Here is a 25,858-nt window from a genome sequence, read left to right as displayed (position 1 = left end):
TGTATACGACTACACAGACATACGCTGACGTTTTAAGCTTGGCCGTGTGCTCACTTACCATCTGTGATCGTGCTTCTATTAAATAGAAAGAGCCACCAGCCACGCTTCACTTCCCCAATTAAGAGCCTCTTGTCCACTGGCCCGTGGGGAAAGGCCCTCTGCTTTAGACACAAGACCAGGAGCACATGCTCTTCTGAAACCGTCACTGCAGTCGAGGGGCCAGCTCAGGGCAACTTCACTTCCCACCTTCCTCCTCCCACTTTAGTTTCATTCTTTAATAGTTTTTCTACCCTTTGGCAATTAAAATCTATTGAATGCTCTTGAAAAGTTCTCAATTCTCCCAGAAGCAGAGAGGAAGCTGCTTGTAGACAGCCCGTGACTGAAAACTTTTCTTAGAGCAATTTTCATTGCATTTTTGCCTGCCGTTTTGAGTGTTTACTATCAAAATCTTTTCTGTTTAGTACAATTATTCCCAGAAATTCAGGTATTGTAAATATTTAGTGACTACAGAACTTTCAACTAACAAGTGTCCAGACACTCTAAAACAAATCCAAACAACTAGAATACAGTCCGCGAGGCTCGAGCAAAGCAAGCGGGCGCCCAGACGCGCCTGGGCTTCCACCAGCACTGGCCTTTCCTTGAGTGAAAACTTATGAAACACACACGATAGCCAAAAGAGTCAGGGATGGGGTGACTTGCAGGGCAGGAAGGGCTCTGCGGGTGTCTCACACCTCAGCGGACGGAACCCTCACCTTTTGATGAGCCTGATGGACCTGAAGGCTTCGTCCGTGTCCCCGACGGCGAGGAAGAAGCTGAAGTGGAGCATGGCGTCTCGCGTGGGCTTGTCACAGTCCTCTAGCCCCACAAAGTACCGCAGGGGCCTCTTGCCCACCGTCTGGGGGATGCGGTGGGACCCAGGATCCGCCTGATCCTCTCCATCCACTTCTCCAGGCTGAACAACAAAGGGCACCGTTTATTTAAGATCCTGTGACCCAGAGCCTGCCCTGGGCCTGGGGAGACATGACAGCAGTGGGCAGCTCCCCCTGCACACAGACCCCACGTTTAGCAATACTCTCGGCAAATGCAACATAAGCCTGTAGGCCACTCGAGGTATCAGAGCTCCGGGACCTGGTTTCCAACAGCGGTGAGCAAAGGCCGTCTGTGTGCAGGGCCTCTCAGCCTCTAACCCGCTGACATCAACCTCTCAAACAATGAAAATCCCCGCCTCCCAGCTTGCCTATAAACTTCCTAGGAAGAGCTTTTACTATCAAGTCAGACTTGTGTACATGTGTGTAGGGTGTTAAAATTAATGCCAGTGTCATTTTAGAATTTTCAAAAATGTAAGCTGGACTAGGCATGTGCCCTCCCCTGGTGTTTCTCAGAAGAATCGTCACTTAGTGCAGTGCTCCCCCAACACCCTGGGTGGAGGAAGGGTGACTACCATCCCACATGAGCACAGATTTAGAGCACGCTGTCTGGGCCACGCCTTCTGTACCAGCCACGGCCGCTAAGCATCCTCAATTCAGCTTCCCTCCTCCCAGCTGGATGCAGCTCCACACCCACCACCCACTTCTGGGCTAGGCCCGCACACACCACCCTCTCTTCCCACATTGCCAGCTCTCTCTGCAGGGGTCCATCTATCTGAGGTACACACGCCCCTCTGTGTAGAGAGGAGTCATGACCCACCCTCCTCCATCCCAGCTCCCCCCACCCCCGCCCATCTGTTGCGTATCTGCTGGGACTTTGACTCCTTCACCTTTCCTCTGGCTCAGTCTCCAGCAGCCCCTCTGTGTCACTGATCTTTCTGAAGTTCAACTTTGGGCCTGTGCCTTGAAACCCTGTAGGATCTGTCCGGCCCAGGTGTGGATGGTGAGACCCCTCAGGGCATAAAGCAGAGCGCAAGCAGGGCCAGGATGCAGTCTGGTCCAGGGCAGCTTAAACTCAGTGTTTGGGGCTGAATGTGGCTGGGTCACACAAAGTAGGAAACTGAGTGCTCAAGTTTGGACTGCTTTGGCACCAAGTGGGAAACCTTCCCAGAACATGGACACACAAAACTACGAGGCAGCATCCTGACCTCTGTCAACCTTGCTGTGGCTCTGGTGTCTGGTTCTAACTGGAGTCCTTCTCGCTGTGGCACATACAGGAACTGTCGCAGAAATGAGAGCACCTGTGGTCATAGCTCACCACACCGCCTGCCCAGCTCTTGAGGGAGCAACAACACCACACCCGCACGCGTGCAGACGGGAACCTCAGGATGCCGGGCCGAGGGGCGTGGACGCTTCAGAGAAACACACACTGTGTGGCCACTCCTCTCACATACTTAGATGTCAAATAAATAAGGCTCCCTCTGTTGCAAACACAGGTAAGTGAACTTCCTCTTGTTCTTCAAGTGTCAGGTGACAGACCATTCGTGTCGCCCTAGCAAGGAGCTGACCCCATGCCAGGCCCCCGACAAACCTCAGCCAAGGGGGCGAGCAAGGCGAGAGCCATCAGCGCACAGACAACTGGTGCTTAAAGTAAAGAAAAACACATCTTGGGAAAATGGCAAAGCTCAGGTAACAGGCAGCTGAGGAGCAGCACACATGCCCCTTCTGGGACAACAGCTCTGAGAGCCGAGGGGAGGACGAGGCACAGACGGTGGGAAACAAGCCCATGAGAAGGAACTTGAACACTTCCACTATGTTTCAAGTGTCAAATCAAAGAGGAATGAAAACGCAAAAAAGTACTAAATATGACTGAAATTCAGAAAAATGCTGGCCTGGTGGCACTAATCTATTTAGAGGAGGGGATTCAGAAAACTTTGCTGTTTTCTGACCTGAAGGCTGGTGATGCTGTCACGTGGTGGTCCGACTCGTGGTCTCGGGGTGGGCACACAGCACGAGGGCCCCAAACCAGCCAGAGACACATAGACCCATGCAGCTTGCCCCAGGACGGTCACAGAGCAAAGAGTAGACAACCTACCCTGGGCCTTCGCGCCAACCTTGTCAGTGGGTGACAACCCTGGGAGCCAAGAGACCTGTGTTTTGGGTTCTCACCAGACAGCTGATCACACAGGCAGGAGGCCTCCGCTCCTGGGCTGGCAGAGACGGCCAAGCTCAGACACACATCTGCCATCTCTGGGGGTCCTCTGGGGTCCACCCCCCCACCTTTGGCTACAAAAGTAACACTGGCTAATTGCAGAAAATACAAAGTTCCCATATAGGGTTGATTTTTAAGTCACCTTATGATAAAAGGCAAAAAAATTCAAGTGAAAATCTACACAGTTCAATCCTTCCCTCTGACATGACAGTAGAAATAGAAATGGGAGCGAAGATCACAGAGCTGATGGAGGGGAGGTGTCCGCAGATTTTCTGAGAATAAAAGCAGCATCAGCTGGTGTGTCCCCGATCCCGCAGGATGGAAGGTGTGAACGACAGGCTCCTCTGTGCACCTGTGAATCCACAGGTGGTGTGGGTGCCCAGCTGAGAACAGGTCACTTAGCCAGGGTTTCAGCTGGTCTGCACCGCGCTTGCCACCCCTCCACAGACACACGACCACACCGATCAGCAGAGCATTTCAGCGCCAGAGGGTGGCTGATTTCAGATCTAGAAGGGACCATGGAGACATGGAGACCAAGTCCCAGGGAGGCAAAGAACTCTCCAAAATAACCTTGTTGGGGTCCTATGTGCTGAAAATGACCCCATTCAATCAAAAGTTAAAGACCACACCTGTGTACGTAACATGCAAATATGTAGGTTAAGGACAGAAACCTCCTGAAAGATTGCCCGCCAGCCTTTCCCAGTGACCACCTCTGAGGGCTGGAACCACAGAGATTTACATCATCTTTGGTCTTTATTTGCAGTTTCTAAACTTCCTACAGTGAGTAAGAATATGTAATTTTTAAAAAGCAGCTAGAATAACAAAAAAAGACAGGAAAGGTGAGGGCAAGGCACTTTGGGGGGATGCTTGCAGGGAGCCCCTCACCAGCACTGCTACCCGTCATCCGGAGAGCAAAGCCTGCCTGCGACATCCCCACAGGAGACATCGGATCTGCTGGGATCTCAGGGGACAAATTAGGGCAGGCGGTTTGCCTTGTTTAATGAGAGCCCCCAGTGAGGGGGGCAGGGCACCCGAGAACACAGCTACACGCACATGCTGAGGGCTCCCACCTTTCTTGTGAAGTAATAGTGGGGCACTTGGAGTCCCAGGAGTGTCTGGAAGGCAGGAGGCCGGGGGAAGCTGTCTTGCAACAGGAAGCCGTGCTCCTCAGAGATGAAGAAGGATAAGACCAACACGTCTGCCTGCAGAGGGAGACGTGCCATCTGAGCTGGGCAGTAACTGTCCTGTTCTGTATCCAAGCCCGTTTTCATTGCCGGGACATTGATGAAAGTTGCTGAGAAAGCAGGAGTGAACCACTTGTCCACAGATAGCCTGCTTCCTCCTTAGGGCGCACGGTGGCCACATCAGGCCCGGCTGGGGTCTGATGCCCTCCTGGAGGATGCGCCTCGTTCAGCCTGAGAACAGCCAGACCCATCTCACTGATCTTGTGGTGGAGACCCGGGCTGGTGAATGAAACTCAAGCACTCCCACGTTTCAAGAGTTACGCCTTCAGCTGCTCTCCTCTGACATGGAGATTCTGTCTGTTGTTGGGGCCTGGGGAGGGTGCAACGGAGAGGCTGCAGCCCCTCTGCCCAGGAAATGCAGCAGAGGCTGAGGGGCGTGGAGCCTGTCCCTGCTGCGTGAGTTCCAACAGGGTCTCACCCTCTTTACAAAAGACCAGGGGAAGGACATGCCCTCACCATCCACTCATGGGTCCCCAGACCCCTGGATATCTCTCACCCCTCAGTGTTTCAGAACCAAGCCTGGATTTGCTTCTGAGAACCTCAGGGTGTGGAAGCCAACTGCTAGTAACCTCAGGGGCTCCAGACTCTTACGTCCTAGAGGGAAATTCCTTTGGCAGGGAGACAAGTCAAGCTTTAGGAGTGGCGGGGCTTGGCTGACTGACTGAGGACCTACATATAATCCCTCTCAGAAAGAAGTGGGTTCAGAGAGACACATGCAGCCTCCGGGCTTTCCCAGGGATCTCTGGAAGTCCCACAAGACTTGAGACTTGAAAGAATCGGACTCTTGGCCCTATGAGGGGAGATGGGGCATCAGTTGGGGAGAGAGGCCCCCAGGGCCAGGAAGGGGGACGGTGAGGGCGGAGGGCAGGGACCAAGGCAAGGAGGCTGATTGTTTCAGGGAACAAATGTGGAGTTGGCCCCCATAGGACATGCTGACTTTGAGGGGTGAGTTCAGGTTACCTGTTTCGATCAACAGCTCTCCCCAAGAGAGAAAATGGCACGTGAGCCCAGCAGGGAGACATCCCCAGGCACCCAGGGGTGGGCACTCACTTCCCTGGACCCTATTCCCTGCAGCTCCCCCATGAACCCCACTGGGAAGATGGGGTGCTGCTGTGACACTGCATCTAAGCATGATCGCGACAGTGCTGATACCGTGGGGCCTGCGCCGTCCTGGGCCGCGGACTTCCTGTCTGCGGGTTGTGGTGGGGAGCCTGGCACCTCCCACATGGCTTCGCACACGAACAGCGTGGGCTCGCTCTGGTCCCAGAAGTGGCTCATGGGAACCAGATCTGTCAGCCTCTCGTCTGCGAGGGCCTGGCTCCTGCAAGAGAAACACAAGTCCCTGTGCCTGGAAGGGCTGTGAACTCAGCCTTCATGACTGGCAGGTGGGTCTACAGGCAGAGTCTGTGAGGCAGCTGTCTGCCCTGGTTCTCTCAGACTAGACATGACTGCCGAACAGTTTGGCTGGAGAGAGCAGGCTTGATGCTGTAGCCCTGAGGCTCCGTGGGGGTCCTGATGCCCAGCAGTGGCCCTTCCCAGGCCCAGCAGGCGGATCTCATGGGGCCAGGGTGCCCAGCAGTCTGGCCAGTTCCCTCCCACCTCTAAAACTCCACGTTTCATGGCCCAGAACTAGATGTGGTACCACAGGGAGACAAAGGGGTCGGGCAGCACAGAAGGATCAGGTCTCAAAAGAGGGCAGGTGCCTGACGGAATACTGTGCGCCTCCTCTGACCGCCACCCGGAGAAGTGTGACAAGCCCAGATGAGCTCCATGTGTGGGGGTGGCTGGGCAGGAGCCCTGGACCTGACCCCCAGGATACCAGTAGCCCTCACAGGTGTCACCAAGTCCTACATGTCCTGCACCTGGACCAACAGGAAGACGGCAGGTAGATAGGTGTTCCCTGGTCTCCCTCACTGGCCTGGCCAAAGGTGTAGGTAGATACAAGGTTGTGACCTTGACAGAGAGTCACGGGGCGAGCATGAGTCTAGGAGACATTTTCAAAATGAGAATAACTGGGGATGAGAGTCACAGGTGGTGAGAGTTAAAGGAATGGTCAGTTCGAGGTTTTGGACCAGGTGACAAGGACAGGGCTCTGAGGATTGAGGCCAAGTTAGGGTCGATTTCAAGATAACAGCAAGAAACTCAAGGGGATGTCTGAAGACAGAGAAGTGGGGCTGAACTTGTGAGAAGGGGAGACAGCTGTTTTCCGGTGGGGCCACCAGCAGGTGTGCTTTTAAGCCACCAGGAGAAAGAAGGTTCTAGAGAAGATTCTAGGAGGGGGAGATCCTGTGGGCAAGGCTGGATGGGAAGGGGGCTGCAAAAGGAGCAAAGGGGGCAGGACATCAAAGGCAGGCCCTGCCCCGCCCCACCCCGCCCCACCCGGGCGGCCCCAGGGCTTCTCTGCACTCCATCAGTTGGGCAGTCTGAGCACTTAAACGCTACGTCTCCTTGGTGCACACGTAGTAGCTCAACTCCCTAAAGAAGGATCCCTGTGTTTTCAGAAAGAGTCTCTCCACCCAGACAGATGCCCTCCCTCCGGCTCTCTGCCCATGATGTGGGGCTGCCCTTGAGGACACCTGGGTCACACCCTTCAGAAGTTCAAGTTCCCAACTGATGACTCCAGAATCTCAGAGCCTGGAAAACAGAGACTAGAGACTCAACTCCACCCCGACTGCCCAGGGAGTTGGCTGGTTTAACCTCTGGTTTCCACCACTAGTAATCCCTGCGCTCTCCCGAGTGTGAAGAAAACTTAGGGACAAACTGCCTCGAAGCCAACAAGTTACTGAGTGTCAGTCTCAATGTTTTTCTCAACAAAATCCTCCCAAACCACCATCTTACTTCTTAGTCTCCTGCCCATTAAAGGGCAACATCTCTCTCTGATCAATCTGTCCCGTCTTGAAGTCAAGGATGGTCACCGTGTCCATTTCCACATCGTAGAAGCAGATTCTGGAATCGGGGCTGTTGTCAGCCTGGGGAGGAGAGAGCTGGAGCTCGGGGACCGGCCCGCGGACACACCGCTGCCTGGGAGAGACACCGGCATCCTGCCCCTGGCCACTCCTGCGCCTCCCCCCAGTCGTAATTCAACCATCAGCTTACCTTCATCCCACTGAAACGGTTGTGCGAATACTACTTTATAGGTTCAGAAAACCGAGGACAAGTTCTCAGATTGTGGAGGTAGACCAGGACTTAGACAGCTGTTCTCAGGGTGGACCTGAGTGTGATGCCCTCCTACCTGGGGTGGGTGAACCCTGGGAACGGGGTGGGGGGACTGGGGTTCTGCCAAACCAAGTCTCTCAGGGGTGAATAAAAGTAAAGTCAACGCCATAGGGAAGCTTCAGAAAAGCTGAGAAAAGGGAACCAATTTGGTTGTTGGGGCAAAGTGCCAAGAACTCAGGTAGGCTGTTAAAGCTTTACTCCCACAGATCGTGGATGCTAAAGGGATGTGCTTGCTTAAGAAAACAAAGGAAAGAAAATAAAAGTTGCTAATACCTTAGACAAAAGAAGATACTGCAAGCTTAAGAGCAGTGGAAGAAACCACAAACTAAAACTATCAACAGGTCAAATATAACAAAAAAGCGAGCTTCTAGTCATCACAGTTCCACAAGCAAAATGACAAACAAAGAAGCATCTGGGACACGAAAAACTGGCAGAGACTCAGTGTCCACCGCAGACCCCTACCCCCAGCTGCAAGAATAGGGGCTCCAACTGTCCTCCTCCTCCTGTTCCTTTAAGCACTGTGGCTAGACACGGTCTCTCCTCCCCAAAGCCCACTCCCCTGGGGAGTGCCAGTGAGGCCGGGGAGCTATTTTTCACTGTGAGACCCCTTATGCTTGCTGAACTTCCTCTTTGATTTTTTCTTTTACTAGGGCGAGCACTTCCTGACCGTGCTCTAAAAGTTGGGTTCCCCCAAACTGGCTCTGCTCTTGAGACTCAGGCCTCTGGAGACAGTGGTCGCTGGGCACAGTTCCTGATTCTCAGCTGCGTCCACACCCAGCATGGTGGAAAAGGCCCTTCAAAGGACCGCCCAGGACCTCCTGTGCCACATCCTGGATGCCCTCCCCACTGCCAGTGAGCCCCAGGTCCCGGCCTGTGCACGTATATCTGGGCACTGTCCCAGCCACTGAAGTGATGAGTAGCCAGGACTGCCCGGTATACAGTGTCTGCCTGTCCCCTCACCATCAACCCGGCTACCCCAACCCCCTCGGCCTCCCCAGGTCCACCCTGCTCCTTGGGCTGGAGGACCCTCACCTCCAGCCAGACCTCCCTGCTGAGAATTGGACTCGTGTCTAAATACCCACTGGCCACCCCTTCAACGCCTTAAACCCAACAACTGAACTTTCATCCCCAAAAGGCTCCTCATCCAGTTCCCTTCCTGCCTCCCCCAGTCCAGCCCCTCGCCAGTATGGCTGCAAGGGGTCCCAAATGGTGCTTCTGCTGTGTGATGGCCCACTGACCACATGGCCTGCTCCTCGCCCCCTGTGAGGGACTGCTGACCTGAGTGAGGCCATGCTTCTGCCACGGGCTTACTCTCTGGTGCCTCAACAGGGCTGTGCCCCCACCCCTCACCCACCTGGCAAGTCCAGAGCTTGGCTCCACCTCCGCCTTCCCTGGAAGCCTCCAGAACGGCCTGATAGAGACTCCACCTGCTGCTGCCTTCCACCCCTGCACACTTGTTCTCCTGGCTCTCACCAGGGGTGTGAAAGTTCACTAGGACCAAGTCTGCTCATCCCCAGGGGAGGAGCCAAGCCCCATTTAACCCACCAGTTTGTGTCTACAGTGCCAGCAAAGTGTCTGGTACACGGAGGGCGACCCTCTTGAATGCTGAGCGAGTGGGTGGGTGGGAGCGGGAACAGATTGCTGGGTGGGAAGGCACCAGCTCCTCCCACCCGGCCACCTGGCCACCGGCCTCCTTCATACCCATGACCTCCTAAGACTCAAGTCTCTCTAAGCAAGAGGCTTGAAGGTCCTTTCCACGGTCCTGTCACCCCTCGTGCCCAGAGAATTAAGTTGGGCGACGGAAAGAGGCAGAAAAGAGAAGAGGTGAGGGGCTCGGCAGAGCAGAAACCACTGCTTCTGATGAAACAGGAAGTGAAGGAAGGTGGGGAGGCAGAGGAGACCCAGGTGAGAGGGGAGGCTGGGGTAGAGGCCCTGAGGGGAGGGACCCACCTTGCTGAGGAGGATGCTGATCTTGCTGCCGCTGGCGTTGCCCCTGAGCGACGTCATGCCGCCCGTGCCTGGGACCAGCTCGGCCAGGCTCTTGCAGCTGCAGTGCGCCTTCGCCTCTCTGGGGGGAGGGATGCGGCCTCAGCGGGTGGCAGGTGGCAGGGCCCTTCTCCACCTGGAACCTGCGCCAACCGGACAGCTCCACTTGGGGTCCGGCTGCTCTCACCTCGCATACAGGAGACCCGGGAAACGAGCCGAGCTCACGACCCAGCGTGGGTTTTTTATTTAAAAATTTTTTTTGTCGAGGTTCAATTGACACATACGTTATGTTAGTTTCAGGTGTACAACTTAACAGTCTGACGTTTGAGTGGGTGAGTTTTAAAGTTCTGTTTTAATGAATAAGCATGAATATGTATTCTGGCCTCACACAGGAGTAGTTTATTTAAGAGCTGCGTCCTCCCGACAGCACGATCGGGCCAGGGCAGGGGATTCTGCTCCCCACACTTCGTTAGAGCTGTGCACTCTTCCACTGTGTGCATAAACTAACATTTATTTAACTAGTCCTCTGTTTAATAGTTTCTAGTTTGTTGCCGTTATAAACAACACTGGTATGTAGTGGTAGCTCATTGTGCGGTTTTTTTCTTTTCTTTTTTTTTTTAACTTTATTCACATTTCCTTACTTTTCCCCTAGTGTCCTCTTTCTGTCTCAAGCCTCTGTCCAGGCCCCTCGTGACATTTAACTGTCTTGTCTCCCTGGGCTCCTCTGGGCTGGGGGACTGATTCTTGGACTCCAGGCTCATCTTGTGTGTTTCCTGCCTCAGTCCCACTATCAGTCCCAGAATCATTTCTCAAAAGAGACTGGGTCCTTTTACTGGAGGACTTAGAGACCCCAATCTAGGCACGGGGAGTGCTTGCTGCTCTTGGGGTGTCATCGCCCCCAGACACCCTCAGCTGATACAGCGAGGATGTGTTTTGTGTACTAACTGGTGTGTATACACATATCCATGATATCTTTATGTGCATCCATCTGCATCTACATGTGGCTAAACACGGCCTCAGACTCCAGTCTCCACCATTAGAACAGGGGTCCCTCCAGGCTCCGCCCCTGCTGACCTGGAACCTCTCGCCCAACAGTGAGAAGCCCCGCTCCCACGGCAGTCACTGGACGGCAATGTGGGAACCACTCCCTGAGCCCTGTGGGGACTGACTTCATCAACAGAGCGTGTGCCAAGAGCAGTGACCCAGGCAGCACTGGGTCCCCAGGGAGGCAGTGTCACAAGTTTGTGACTTCGTGGGTTGTCGTGTCACCATCTGCACTCCAACCTGAGATCCCCTAACCTAATAGATTTTTTAAACTTGCAGACACTAAGGCTCACTTTGTGCTGTAAAGCTCTACAGGTTGTGACAGATGCTCTGTGTCATGTGTCCATCACACAGTGATGCCGCTCCCTTCCCCACCACACAAAGATTAAGAATCTAAACCAAGACTTGAGGTATTTCAAAAAAGTAAGTGGCACATTAATGTTGAAATGAGCACATAAACAGTTTGCTGCCTCCTCTCCATTTTCTACCCACCACATGGTCTGACTAGTTTAAAAAATGTAATACTTTTATTTGGACAAAGACTGTACCTTCGGGAAAGATCAAAGCTTTTAAAGTGAGCCAAGTCTGTCCCTACAACCAGGAAATTTCCACAGATGTCAAAGAAGCATGGGTTTCCCTCCATCTTGGAGAACAGCAGGAGTTGTTTCACAGTCCCCTGAGGAAACAGAAGAAGCAGGGAATTCAGGGGAGCATTATTTAGAGGACCCTGCACTCTGCTAGATTCCCACACCACACGGGGAAGACAGGGCCCTGCCCTTGGAGGATCCCTGGTTCTGACAGTCAGACAGAGAGACAGCAGGCAGGTGAATAAGCAGGTACCCACATGACTCCACCTGAGCAAGTGTAGACAAGTGATGGACAGGATGCTAAAACAAAAACTACCAAGGGCAGTGAGATGGGGAATTCCATCCACTTGTGTTGGTTCCAAAGGGCTGCCTGAGAGGTCTTATATTAACTTCCCTGATAAAACGGACTTTGCTGCTTGCGTGTCTAAGTGGTCACCTTTCGGGGAGGCCATGAGTGGAAGGGATGGTGATCACATTACAGGTACGTTCCACCTGTGAAAACTCACTGAGTTGTATGCATGACATGCCCGCTTTCCTGTGTGTACATCATGCTTCAATAAATGCTTGAGAAATGGGTCTTGTCTAGGGTGCAATACACAAACTGAGACTGGGGAGAAGGAAACAGTGATCTGGAGAGCCGAGCCTGGCATTGCAGGAAGGAACGCATGGGGGCCGAGGGGTGTGCACTGAGGTGGGCAGTAAGCAGAGGCCACGTCAGGCGTCAGTGCAGGCCAGGTAAAGGGTCAGATTTTGTTCTACGTGAAGCTGGACGACTGGAGGGTTTTGAGCCACAAGTGATTTCAAATCATTTATGTTTCAAAGTGTCGCCCCCACCTCAGCTCCCACGTCTCTGTGGGTCACTGTGTTAGACAGCAGGAAGCACGGGAAAGAGCGGAGCTCTGCGCTCCCCCTGGAAGGCAGCCTGAAGAGAACTTCAAAGTGCACGACGGCTGTCTCACTGCCACACACACCAGCAACAACTGCAGTTTGCTTGTCCCGGCCGCATGAGCAGGGAGAAAGGTCTGGAGACACACTCCAGCTTTCCAATCGAAGGAGCGTTGCTAACTGATTCCTTACACAGGCTGCCTTTTTTCACTAGTTACAATGGACACATATTCCTTTAGTTAAAAATTAACAAAAAAGATTCAACTTCAGGTCATCTGCAGTCAGATGCTCCTCATTCCCCTCCGTGGTTCCTATCAGGCCTCTTGCTCCTTCCCAGCAGGCTTCTTATTCTTTCCTAGTATGCCTTTTGCCCCTTCCCAGAAAGCTGTTGACCCTTCCCAGCAGGCTTTTTACTTTTCCAGTAGCCTTTCACTCCTTTCCAGCAGGCTCCTTGCCCCTTCCCAGCATGCTGTTCACTCCGTCCCACTATGCCTTTCACTTCCTCCCAGCAGGCCTTTGGCTCTTTCCCAGTATTCCTTTCCCTCCTTCCCAACGTGCCTTTCGTCCTTTCCTACTATGCCTTTTGCCCCTTCCCAGCAGGATTTCCACTTTCCCAGAATGCCTTTTGCTCCTTCCCAGCAGGCCTTTCATTCCTTCCCAGTATCCTGTCCACCCCCTCCCAAAGGTCCATTCTTTCTTTCCCACTATGCCTTTCCCTCCTTTCCAGCAGAACTTTCACTCCCTCCCAGCATGATCTTCATTCTTTCCCACTATGCCTGTGTGACCGTTCCCAGCAGGCCTTTCATTCTTTCCCACAATGTCCTTTTGCACCTTCCCAGCAAGCCGTTCACCCCTCCCCAACATGCCTTTCACTTCCTCTCAGGCCCTTCTTTCCCAGTATGCCTTTCACCCTTTCCCAGCAGGCCTTTCATTCAATCCCAGCATGCCTTTCACCCCTTCCCAGCAGGCTGTTTCCCCTCCCTGCATGCCTTCCACCCTCCAGCTCTCAAGTCATTCTGATAACTCAGCTGCTTCCTTCATCTGTCATAAAGAGGGCCTCTCCCCACCTTGGCTTTGTGTCCACAGCTGATGCCCCTACTCAACTATCAGCAGCATGCAAGGGAATCTTTTTTTGGCTGATGTCCTGCCAGAGCCATCCCTCCTTTCCTCCAGCCTCTCCCCTTCCCCTCTGACCTTGAACAGGCCAGGGAATCTCACGAGGCCCCAGCTCTCTCCGCCTGCACTTTCCCCTAGGAGGTGCATGGGGCTACAGGTTGTTTCCCATGCATGGTCCAGTCTCTAGTCCAGTGCCTACCCCTGTGAAACTTCCCATCCCCCTCCCACTTTAGTGTGCTCCTTTACTAGAAGTTCCTTCAAAAATTGCTGAGTGGAGGAGTGGAGGAGCAGCATGTGAGGCACAAGGACATGGATGTGGCAGCCCTGGGAAATCAAACACTGGATCCTAGGAAAGAACTCAGCTGGACAAAGCAGTCACGCTGAGAGCCAAACCCAGTGCCATGACAGGTGTTCTCGACTTTGACACAGAACACTGTTGCATGTACTGGGTTGAATGGTAGCCCCTGAAAGATACGTACACCTGGATATGAATGTCACCTTATTTGGAAAAAGGGTCTTTGCAGATGTAATTAAGTTAAGGATCTCAAAAGGAAACAATTCTAGATCAGTGTGGACCCTAAATTCAAGGACAAATGCCTTATAAGACACAGAAGACATAGACACAGGAGAAGGCCATGTAAAGATGGAGGAAGAGACTGGAGTGATATGTCTACAGGCTAAGGAATGCCAAGGATTGCCAGCAATGCCAGAAGCTGGAAGAGACACAGGACGAATTCTCCCTCAGCCTCAGAAGGAGCCAACCCTCCCACACCTAGCTTTTGGACTTCTGGTCTCCTGGACTATAAGGAAAATAAATTTCTATTATTTTAAGCCACTCAGTTTGTGGTCATTTGTTATGGCAGGCTAGGAAACTAAGACACCATGTCAGCCCTGGGGTCTCCATACCACCAGAAGGGAACAGAATGGTGTGTTAGAGTCCTGTCATCTTGGAGGCATGCACTGCTCCCAGCCTGGCCTCAACCCCAGGCACGAGCAGGGAGGGGCCTGTCCAAAGACATTATGTCCTGAACTGATGGCCCCTCAGCTCTGAAGATGCACATTAAGCACAGCAAATATTTCCTCCCACATCACAACCCCATGTACTCAAGGTCCAGCAATGTAGGCCTTTTCACTGCAAAAGGTAATTGGCTCACTTCCCAATTTCTGGTCATGATAGTTGTAGGTGGAGCAGCTATCTGAGAATCCATCTTTACCACCAACTACCCAGTGGGGAGAATCTGATCTGGCTGGGTGAAGTCATTAAGCAGGCTCTGGCTTGATTTAGAGATGGCATTTTAAACTCCACTCTAATTGTCTTTAGTGTCACATGCCACACACTCTAGAGGAGGAAATTTACCTGCCAGGTTCGAACTTGAACTCGGTTTGGCTCCACTGTATAAATGCTCTCTTTGTGCATGGCTAACACGGGTGACTCACACAGGAAGGTACCTAAAACAAAAGATAACACTCATGACAGCAGCAGCTAGTCTTGCCTTAGTTCCTCAGAGTTTAAGAAACATTCTCACACTAAAATTAGCACTATTTAGAGAGAACTATTGATGAGAGAGACTGGAGTCTAGAAGAAAAGATCCACAACGAAGGATACAGTGAGACGGAGAAAAGGGGCAGAACTGTGGTTTAATCAAGAAGTGTTCTCCCATGTGTTCCCTAATTTTCCTTGGCCCCCGTGATCGCTTTGTGAGAGATGTGTTTGCTTCAGCTAGCATATGAGGAAAGTGAGATGCAGTGAACTGCCCAGGGCCATGGCTGGCAGGGGCTCCCTGGTGTGGACACTCAGTGCTGGGCTCCCTGCCCGGCCCCACTCAGTCCTGGTGTCTCTTCTTCTCTCCCATCAAGCAGCTGGTGTTTCCAATAGCACAGCATCTGTGATAGCATAGGTGCTTAAGCATCTGCTTATCATCTGTGGAACTCTGGAGGCCACACGCTCTAGTCTCTGGTTCTAGACAAGCTCTCATCTAGTTAGGAAGATGATGACACAGACAAAACAGAAAATATCTAAGCACCTGCTGTGCTATCCTCTCGGGAGGGTAAGTTCATCCTTGCCCCTCAGAGGTCTATAGTAGAAGAGAGGTGGAGGTGTGAATTATCAGCACAACACAGGGTAGGGTGGGAAAGGTGTTACAAGAGAACTTTAGGCAACGAAATGTTAGAGGGGGAAATAAGTGAGGGAATAATATAAGGGAGAGAGGTAATGACCATTGAAAAAACACCCCCAGGGAGGTGTGAGGTGTCCAAACACGCGGGGTGATCGCCCTTGGGACAGTGCAGTGACAAGTCCCCCCGTGAGGTGAGAGGGCTGAGGGCAGGATGGGTGAAGGTAAGAATTATGCGGAAGGAGAGCTAGCTGAGGAGCACATCCTGACGGTCACTTTGATGGGCTGGAGGACGTTCCCCAAAGAGATCAGGTCCTAATCCTAGAAACCTATGAATACTAGTTGATAAGTGGACAAAGATGTTAAGGTCTTGAGATGGTGAGATTATCTTGGCTTATGCAGGTGGGCCCTAAATGAAATCACAAGGGTCTCTGTAAGAGGGAGGTAGATTGTTAGACAGGGATAATGTGATAGTTGAAGGCAGAGACTGGCGGGATGTGACCCTAAGCCAAGGATTGCTGGCAGCCACCAAAAGCTGTAATAAGCAAGGAGCAGAGTCTTCCCTGGAGCCTCCGAAGCCCTGCCAACACCTCAGTTTTGGCCAGTGAAATGGATTCTGGACATCTGGCTTCGAGAACAGTGAGAGAATAGCTTTCCTAAATGGCCACCCATTTGTGGTCATTGTTACAGCAGCCCCGTAACTCATCCAGGCTTGTGCTAAAGAGCAGAAGATAAAGGCAGCTCAGTGAATCAGAGAGTTGGAGAGATGGATGGTACGGGTGAGCATCCCTGAAGATCTACCCTGAAATTTGCAGACAGAGGCTGGCCTGGTTGGAGACACCACAGGCCTGGTGGCTGAGCATGCTCTGGGAAGTTCAGATGTCAGGCGTGAGGCACCCCATACCTGGAAAGCACTGTGTTGTTCACACCCATGCCGCCTTACTTCTGAGCTGTGTGATGGCCCTAGAGCCTAGGAGGGCTGCTGGCCCCAGGTTGGGTTGCATTTCTCAGCCCCCTTGACTGGCTTCTGTCGGGAGGCCTGGGAGGCCCCAGAGGCACCAAGCCAGAGCAGCAGCACTGGCTCTGGACACGCAGGCCACGAGACCCGGACACCAGGCACAAGAACTGAGATGGGGGTCTCCCTATGGCCCTGTGCCAGCCCACCCCACAGGCACCAGCACCTCCCCCCAAATTAGATGGTGAGAAAATAAAGCAGGTGCTATGAGTCCCTTCTGTGGGGGTGACAGGATTTGCACCTGCACTTCGTAACGTGGCTCCGGAAGGCTCAAAGATCATCACTTGTTTTCCATTCCAGACGGCAACTGCATCCTAAAAAGAACCATGGAAATTAAAATGCAGCCTGCCATTTGGGCCTGACCGTCCCGAATGACCCTAACAACTGGCCAGGTCTTCTGTCTGCATCAAAGACCCCCGGCCAAGCCCACAGGTCAGCCTGCACTTGCCTTGGTGGTGAATACTCCGCTGATGTGCATGTCTGTGCGCAGGCTGTGCACCGCCCCCGTGGACAGAAAGGACACGCTGAGTAAGCTCGGGGAAACCTGCACCACGGCCACCTGCTGGTGGAAGTGCGAGCACATGGCCTGCTCACTGAGGATCACCACGGAGCTGACGCTTTTCACTGCTAGAAGGTTCTTCCTGGAGCCCCACTGCATACCATGTTGGAGAGGCAGAAGCCACAGTGTGAACAGACAGGAAGAGGGTGTCGTTAGGGCGACATTATCAATACAAGGATCATAAACCATCTACCAAGCACTATTTCTTCTTGTTTAAAAATGACTTAAAATTTTTATAAATGTAAAATGTGTAACTTGTAGAAAAGCTTTAAAATGCCAACACCCAGAGTTAAGATTCTACCTGTACGGTTATTCTAGCTCGTGGCTGTTCTGACTGGTTGAGCACATCTTAGAGTTTAGTTTTCTGATGTTTACATAGGAGTGTTTATTTTTTATAAATGGAAAGCAAACTTACACACTGTATTAAACTCCCCAGCTTCCCTCTGGTAATGTCAAATGTCAGTTTCACAACTTCATAGTAAACTTCCAAATCTATACAAATCCGTTTCTGGATTTTCTGATTTATTCCACCGATAAGTTTATCCACTCCTGAGTAAGCATACACTGTTAACGGCTGCAGCTTTGAGGTACATTCTGGTGTAAGATACAGAAATGTTCCATTTCTTTTTTTGTTTTGTTTTGAATGTTCCATTTCTTTTAAAAATTCTTTCTTGGCCATTTGCTCTCCCAGAGAAGTTTAGAATTACTGCATTGAATTCCCCTAGGAGGGGAAATCATTATTTTTACTGGCTATACATGTAATTTGTAGTATATTTATTTGGAAAGAAATAACACTTTCATAAGGTGGAGGCTTCTCTTTGAGGTTTGTGGTACATCTCACCATTGACTCAGTTTTTTTTAATGTCCTTTAGGAAGGCTAGTGTGGCTCTTACTATTATTTAAAATGGCACCCCTGTCACTACCAGTGAGGTTACGTGTTTTCCATGTATTTTACTTACTAACTACTATTAGGTAAATTATCTGCATTCTCCTTCATCACTTTATCCATTGGCATTCTTAATATTTTTCTTATAAATGTGAATTTTCTTCATGTTCTTTATTCTAAGCTATCACTAAAGGTACGATGAGCCATTAGTTTAAACTCACAGCATTCTGTGCAAAGACTCTGTCTCTTACAAAAAAAACCCCAAATAACACTTTAAACATACACATCAACCAGAGGAGCTGAATACAACTTCAGTATTAAAACGAGGGAAAAAATTACACACTGAAAATCAGGAAAATATGGTGTTTTAGAGATTAGCCCTTGACAGTGAAGGCTGACCCAGTTTTCCTGTAACTCCAGCCTCCCTGCTCACCACCACCCGCTGTGAGGTGTTTTCATGGACTCAGATTTTCCCCTCTGCTTCTGCAACTGCTTTTATTACTTCAAATCTAAGAAAGTTTCACTTTCTCTACAGATCTGATTCTATTCTGTGTTTTTTAGCCAGTTATTCTGACCTAATTTTTAAGATATTTATCTTAATTCATCTAGAAATGATGTACGACCTGAGCTGAGGATCTAAAAGTCATTCCCAAAATTGCTCTAAGGTTTCCCTAAACTATTTACTATGCAAGTTTTCGCTTCCTGATTGGTATAGGTGAAGAACGTTTTATCTTTAAAAATTCGCCTGGAGTAGATCTGAGAGACCACTTCCAGATGGCAGATGAGGAATTCCGAGGATATAATAGGCAACCCCGGTGAAAAGCAGGGAAACACAACATTTGTTTCTCTGGGAACTGGGGACAAAGTCAGCAAAGAAAGACTCACTGCAGAAAGTCTACTAAACCTGCTAAGAAGAGCAGAGTCTGCCGCACCCAAGCCGGGACACCCCACCTCCTGCCCAGCAGACCGGCCCCCTCTCCTGCGCCACTTCTCACTCCGGCTCCAGGTGGGGGTGAGAGAGGTGAGGGCTCCCTCCTTCCAGACACAGAGGCTGGCACTGGACCATGCGGGGCCCCAGCCCTTGCCCCATCTTGCTCTCAGTGCAGAGGCTCCAGGCTGGGAGGGGCCCTCCCAGGCCAGAGGCTTCTGTGCCCAGCCCCTAGCTCACTGAGCAGGGTGTCCTCTCAAAAAGCCAGCCACTCACCTCACTCCCAAGCTCTGGAGCAGTGACCCAGAGATTTCTTTCCGAGGGGGAAGGCAGTCCATAAGAACAGGCTGTACCTCAACAGAAATGACTTTATTTGAAACCAATGTGGGCAACTCCCAGCCTCAGGATGTGCCTGGGAACAGTGGGGATTAGGGGCTGAGCATTAAGAGGAGGGTGGAAACTTCACAAGAGCAACAAGCTGGGCGCCGGCGACAGCTCAGCAGAGGGAACTGGGGAAAGGGATACTGAGGAGGAGCCACCCTGGGATCAGAAACCACCTCGTCCAAATGGACCTGGACCAGCATGTGGAGCCATCAATGCCCCAAGGTATTGTTCAAAACAAGAGAGCAACCAGCCAGCAATCAGGGGAGCCTGACACTGCGATACCAACCGAAGCAGAAAGCTGAACAGAGAGATCAGGGAAGGGACCGTGAACTACCGGCATCCCTGGGTGACTGTGCACTTGGCTAGCTGGGCCCTCGGAAGACAATGGCAGAGGCTTCCCACTGCAGGGGAAAGAGGGGCACAACAATGGTCCGGCTGGGCACCAGACGAGTAAACAAGCTAATGCGTCCTGCAGGTGGTGGCAGGGCAGGAAGGTCAGTGACCCAGAGCTGATACAGTATTTAACTGAAATGACTAGGTTTCAACAAAAAGTTAAGAGCCATGCAAAACAGAATATGACCCACATGCAAGAAAACAACTGAAACTGCCCTGGGGGCCCAGATGTCAGACTTAACAGATGAAAACTTCCAAGTAGCCACCATAAACACATTTAAAGAACTAAAGGAAACCACCTACAAAGACATGAAGGAAGGTATGATGCACCAAACACCGACTTTCAATAAGGAGACAGAAATCATAAAAGAAGAACAAAACACCCAAGAGAAATGAAAACACGCATTCACACAAAAGCTTGTACACAACTGTTCAAGGCAGCATTATTCATAAAAGTCCAAAAGTGGAAGCAACTGAAATGCCCATCAACGGAGGAAAGGGAGAAAAAAAAAAAAAAAAAAAAAAAAAAAATCCCGTACTGGAATATTATTCAGCCATCAAAAGGGACGAAAGCACTGCTACGTACTGCAACGTGGATGAACCTTAAAAACATTATGCCAAATGAAGGAAGCCACTCATACAGGGCCACATATTGTATGATTTCACTTATATGAAGTGTCCAGAACAGGCAAGTCCACAGAGACAGAAAGTAGATTCATGGCTGCATAGGGCTGGGATTGGGGGGATGGGGAGTGACTGCCAATGGGGATAGATTTCTTTCTGGGGTGATGAAAATTTTCTAGTCTTGTGAGGGTTGGGCAAAACTCTGAGTAGACTAAAACCCATGTTATGTCATATATCTCAATAAAGCTGTTTTTAAGATAAAGAGATGATGGAGATATAAGGATGGGTAGATAGATGAAATAGATAAACACAGATCACTACAGATCCCCAATTCCTTATTTGCAGCTCTGAAATCCAAAAGGCCTTTAAAAATATTTTATTGTCTTTTTTTGTCCTAAGTTGAATAGCTGACACAACCAGGTTCAAAGCCCACAACTGCTCCTACTTTTGTGCATCCAACACCCCGTCCAGTGTACCTTTATCTGTGTGATGTTTCCTTCAAGCTCCGTGGGGGTCTGAAGGGTCCACCTGTCCTTGCCCTCCACCCCTCCACCGCTCTGGGCACCAGGCACTTTTCTCCACATGGCCACTCGTCCTTTATCAGTACCTGCTGCCAGAAGACCTACAGGTAAAGACAAAGTTTACGTTACTTGAACTAAAAAGGGATGAAAACAGTAGTAAGCTCCCTTCTCTGAAACACCAGCCGTTGGCGCCTCTATCCAGTAACTCTCCAGCCTCTGACCTGGCTTCACCACTGCTGGTAATATATGTGTGTGTGTGTGTGTGCGCACGCACAGGTGCGCACGCGTACACACACGCAGATGGGGTGGTGGTGCTGTCTGCCGTCTGGTTTCTGGCTTCCATGAGAGAGAAGCCTGACTGCCCACCCAGTGCTGCTTCTCCAACGCCAGGCAGCACGGAGAACACGGGCAGAAAATCAGTGCTTCTCTTATGAGTCTCCTAGTCTTTCTGTCCTGTGTGTGCGCACGTGTGTACGTGTGCACGTATATGTGTATTTCCTACATCCAAGCGGCCGTCGTAGCTGTAATCGAGGTTCCGTTCTCCTGAATAGCCCCTAGTTCCATGTCATCATCATGCAGCCCAGAGCAGAGCCTGAGGTGGGCTCTTTCTCTCTCTCATGCCAGGAAGTCTCACCTTTGACTTTACAGTAAGAAACACAGTTTATATTCTCTCCTTTTTCAAAACCAAACTTCTCCTCTGGACTCAGTATGTAATTCTCTCCTCTTTCTAAATCCCAGAACCTACAACACAAGGAAGAAAGCCCCCCAAGGGGCCTGTGTTAGTGTGTCTCCCTCAGCAACGAGAGTCTTCTTCAACCTGCAGAGCAAATTTTAAAAATCAGGAACTCTGGTGAGAAAAGCCTGGCGTTACCCCATTTATGTCCTGTTCACAGTCAAAGGGAGCAGCTGTTAATAACAGAGGGTTCCTGTGTGACACCAGGTCACAATGAGAACAAAGGACTCCAACCACCCCCAATAACACAGGAGAACCTCTGAACAGCATGTGGACACGAGAGCACATTAGTATAGATTCCATCTATACCAGGCCATGTGGATGTGTGTGGTTGGTAACAGGGCACCATAATTTGTGTGGTTTTATAAATGTATGTTACACTCCAATAAAAAGTTTACTCAAGAGACTGTTCTGGGCAGAATCTTAAATCACAGGCTCTCACCTGAGGACCGCCTCCCCTACAGCGGTCACGAGAAGGCTGCCTTCGATCAAAGCGATGTCTACCCAGCGACCAGTCTTCCCACTCAACTTCACCTGCACGGCAAAAACAACCCAGACAGAGCATGTCACTCTTGTTGAGACCGTGTTCCTGTACAGGACTCTGATCTGTAGTGATCTCGTGGAGACTCACCAAGTAGAGGGACGGAGGGTAGAGGTGGACACCTGGAAAGGCAGCCCCAGCTTTTGAGGCCAAAGCAACGACGATTTGCATGTTAAATGGTTGATGACAGCGGGTACCCAGCGCGTGGCGAGGCAGTCGTCACACCCCATGTGCACAGCAAACCTCCCAGGGCTCACCAGCCAGCAAGGGGCTGAGAAGGGATTTGAACCTAGGTCCACGGGACTCAGTGACCACATTTCAACCCCTGTGTAGACAGAGGTGCACAAATGACCCCACAAACACTGACCCCCCGCGATCTACAGGAGCATCTTAGAGAAGGTTCACAGTCCTCTGATAATCATGGAATCTTCCGGTATATACCAAGAAATAAGCAGGAGGGTGGCGAGAGCAGTCCTCAGGGAGCTGCAGGCACTGTGAGACCAGGACCCAACACCCTGGCACTTCCGGGCATCCTCCCGTGAGTGAGCAAGAGGCTCCCTCGGGGACAGCAGGGCATCCTCAGTTGTGACTGTCACCCACGTCTTGGGTAAAGCAACGCGCACATGTGGGCCAGCGGCTGTGTCATGGAAGAGACACTGATGACAACCCCCCAGGCCCTCGAATGCAGTCTGCACGTGGCTGGATTTCCCTGCCCTTGTGTCCCCACCGCATGGGGAACCCAGGGCCCCCCACACCCCTCCTCCCGCTGCTCTAGGAAGGCTTCTTCCTTCGGCGGCTCCCCTACTGTGAATGATAAATGAGGTACTAAAGCTCTGTCAGCAGCCCTGAAATACGGATTCCTTAACTCAGCCAAGGGGTGGGTGAGGCTGGCAAGAGGAGCTGATGACCCCGACCCCGGCCCCGGCCCCACGCACCTTCATCATCTCCTCAGCCTTGCCGTCGGGTGTCACCATGTACAGGCACAGCAGCAGGCTCTCTGTGACTGCCGCCAGTGCCTCTCCCTTCTCCATGTAGAACAGCATCTGGACGGAGCTGTCGGTCGATGCCACCTGGGCCGTCTTGCCTTTCTCGTCCACGTAATGCACAGTCCCTGGGGGAAAGGGGTCAGTCCTTTCTGTCCACTTAGGGACATTTTCAAATAAAACACCTTCATTATAACCATTTACAAATGCAACGTTTTAACAACATGGCACGTGACCTCACAGGCAGCCACCTCTGAAATGAGCTGTCTCATTGGTCAGTTCAGCCTTGACCTTGACCCCAGCACCCCTGCCAGTCCTCCCCCCACCACTTCAGAGGGCTCCGATCCTCCTGGCTCGCCTCCTCCACACCGTTTGTCCTGGTCCTCAAACACGAAGTGCACATTTATCAGCTGTATGCTGAGGCCCTCAACTGTGACCCCTCCTGCAGCCACCCTGTGCCCTCTGTCCCACGTTGCATTGGTCAACATCTTGTCTACACTCTGCCTACCTCCACAGGCCCTCATCTAAGCCTCAGGGCATCTCTTGGGCTGGACCTCTACTTCTGGACCCTGACTGAGCCTGCCTGCCCCTCGTGTACCTCCCGGGTCCTCTTCAGGCTTCTGAGCACAGAGGGTGGGACCTCCGGGAGGTCTCAGATGTGATTCATCTCCGCTGCCCTCAGGAGCTTCCTCACCCTCTGGACCCCTCCCACCTCAGTCCCAATGGATAGCTGAGAAAGTCCAGGTCATCTAGAAGTGAACCATAACAATACATGGTATTTACTCAGCACATGTTTGTGACAGGCTTGAGTCTGCTATCATTTCCAGTGCGCTCTTGAGGCAGGTATTGTAATTTGGCCCATTTTATGCATTAAAGACGAGGGTTAATTAGCCACTGAGATGCACTGCTCCTGACTGAGGGGACGCTCTGACACCTACTACGGAGCCGGGCTCATCAGTGCCCCACCCCTCCCCTGGGGTGGGTGGACACACCTTTGTGCACTCAGCATCTCCTGCGTGTCTTTCCCACCCCATCTCCTCGATTCTCCTTCCTGAGGGCACCTGGCCCTTGGTCTCCCCTCCCAGTCACCCCAACAGCGCTGGGCCCGCTCCATGTTCCTCCTGGGGCCACATCCAAGTCTCCTCCTGCAGCTGCATCTCCTTACCTCCAGAGACGCAAGGTTTCTTTATTTTTAAATAGACAAAAGCCCCCCAGCCACTCCCAGTTGTCACTTGTCACGGTTAAGCTACATGGTGACAACGTCCTCGAACCTCATCACCTCTGTGCAGCCGCCCTTCTTCAGCCTCTTTCCCGCAGTGGACACGCACTTGAGCACATCTCTTGTGAATGTGAAAGACTATTTCCCTGAACTTCATGTTGTGTTTATCAGCTGCTGTGGGGCCGCCTGCCTCACTACACACGCTAAGGACAAGTTGTGTCAAAATCAGGACAGACGGCACTGACATCTGCAGGCTGGAAGCAAACCCAGCCAGCATGTCCTGCTCCCATCCCATCCCAGAGCAGAGCCGAGCACCCAGCATGAGGCGGTGCCCCACGACGACACAGGCTCGACAACAGGACGCAACCAGGGGTCTGTCCCGTCTGGTGCTGCACACTGACCACCTTATCATGAAAAACCTTCAAACGCCAATAAAGTTCCATTTGTCTCAGTCGGGTCAAAGTGAAGCCATTCTTTGGATATCAGGGAAAAAAACTACAAGAAGCTGGCTTACATGTCCCTCTGGGAGTGCCAGCCTGTGATTTTATGCAGAAACACCATCCATTTGTTTTTAATCTCTCTCAGCTACCCTGAAATCCCAGTGTCCCAGAATCCCACCCCGAGTCTCACCGTCCGTCAGGCTGACAAAGAATGAGAGGCCGTCCTGAGATCTCATTTTCAGGAAACTTCCAAAGCCACTTTTCCTCCAGTTAAACATGTCCAGGGCCTTCTCGTCACCACTCACAGCCGCCTTCGCCAACTGAACAAGGTCCCTGGAAGCAAGTGGGACAGTGAAGTCAGGCTTCCTTCCTGCTCCCTGCGTGAAGGTGGTGTAACTACCAAAGTGACCCCCTCCCCCAGCGTCAGGAGCCACGACACCGCCCCGCCAGCCCCTCCGAGGATGCAGACACCAGCCGCCACATGAGCGCTACTTACTGGCCGGGAGGGGGGAGCCGGAAGATGCAGTGAGTCAGGTGTTTCCCGTATTCGTGTTTCAGCAGGGGTGCCCCCTGGACGCGACCCCTTTGGTCCAACCTCCATGAAAACAGGACACCAAGCTGGAAGACCCAACACCACATAGGGAGGAAGCACGTTCTTATGGGGTGACTGGTGGAAGGCAGGGTTACACTGTGCAACACGTGTGCTTACTCCTTTTTTAACTTTTAAATTACAAAGCTCCTACACGTGTGCCATGAAAAAGTCAAACAATTCAAAAGTGTTCAACGAAGGAACCAGAAACTTTCCTATGTGCCCCCCCTCAACTTTACTCCCTGAAGATAAACCAGTGTCACACGTTCAGTTTTTTAAACAAACCTTTAATTTTGGAATAGATTCAGATTTAAGGAAAAGTTGCAAAGACAGTTCAGAGAAGTCCTATACCCAACACCTAGCTTCTCCGATTATTGATCTAATGTCACTATGCTACATTTCTCCAAATTAGTGAGCCAACTGGTGCGCTGTACTAACTAAAGTTGGTATCTTCTTCACATCTCCCTGCTTCTTCCTGACCCGGGACCCCATCCAGGCCCCACAGACATCTGGGCATCACGCCTCCCTGGGCTGCCCTGGGCTGGGACAGTGTCTCAGACTTTCCTGGTTTTGTCTTGACGGTGCTGAGGAGGACTGGGCAGGGATTCTGTAGAACGTCCCTCCCGCAGGATTTGTCTGAGGTTTTCCTCATTGTTGACGGCATGGTTTGGGAGGAAAACTAGAGGTGAAGTGCTGTTGTACACACATCTATCAGGGGACTGCTCTGCTGATAGTGACTCTGATCTCCCGGCTAAGATTATGTCTGCGAACTT

At 51.6% G+C, this 25,858-nt stretch overlaps 1 protein-coding gene across 4 annotated transcripts in view; it reads right to left on the bottom strand.

Annotated features, from left to right (window-relative positions):
- The window catches only part of IFT140 (intraflagellar transport 140), a 69,658-nt gene that overhangs the window by 31,676 nt on the left and 12,124 nt on the right, over positions 1 to 25,858 (bottom strand). For 3 of the 4 annotated variants that reach the window (XM_010949922.3, XM_010949921.3, XM_045512831.2), the window contains 15 exons: positions 24,993 to 25,114; positions 24,687 to 24,829; positions 22,790 to 22,965; positions 21,756 to 21,847; positions 21,215 to 21,321; positions 20,536 to 20,681; positions 16,734 to 16,937; positions 16,527 to 16,599; positions 14,514 to 14,605; positions 11,117 to 11,244; positions 9,489 to 9,606; positions 7,161 to 7,291; positions 5,475 to 5,643; positions 4,149 to 4,280; positions 753 to 952 (listed from right to left, as the gene is read on the bottom strand). In XM_010949922.3, coding sequence (XP_010948224.2) covers positions 753 to 952; positions 4,149 to 4,280; positions 5,475 to 5,643; positions 7,161 to 7,291; positions 9,489 to 9,606; positions 11,117 to 11,244; positions 14,514 to 14,605; positions 16,527 to 16,599; positions 16,734 to 16,937; positions 20,536 to 20,681; positions 21,215 to 21,321; positions 21,756 to 21,847; positions 22,790 to 22,965; positions 24,687 to 24,829; positions 24,993 to 25,114 — 2,033 coding nt within the window. The remainder of the gene's footprint in view (positions 1 to 752; positions 953 to 4,148; positions 4,281 to 5,474; positions 5,644 to 7,160; positions 7,292 to 9,488; positions 9,607 to 11,116; positions 11,245 to 14,513; positions 14,606 to 16,526; positions 16,600 to 16,733; positions 16,938 to 20,535; positions 20,682 to 21,214; positions 21,322 to 21,755; positions 21,848 to 22,789; positions 22,966 to 24,686; positions 24,830 to 24,992; positions 25,115 to 25,858) is intronic. The other variant, XM_074346600.1, reaches the window with a different exon arrangement.

This window comes from Camelus bactrianus, chromosome 18 (genome assembly GCF_048773025.1).
Source record: "Camelus bactrianus isolate YW-2024 breed Bactrian camel chromosome 18, ASM4877302v1, whole genome shotgun sequence".
NCBI classification, from domain to species: Eukaryota; Metazoa; Chordata; class Mammalia; order Artiodactyla; family Camelidae; genus Camelus; species Camelus bactrianus.
This window is presented reverse-complemented; position numbering and strand designations above follow the sequence as displayed.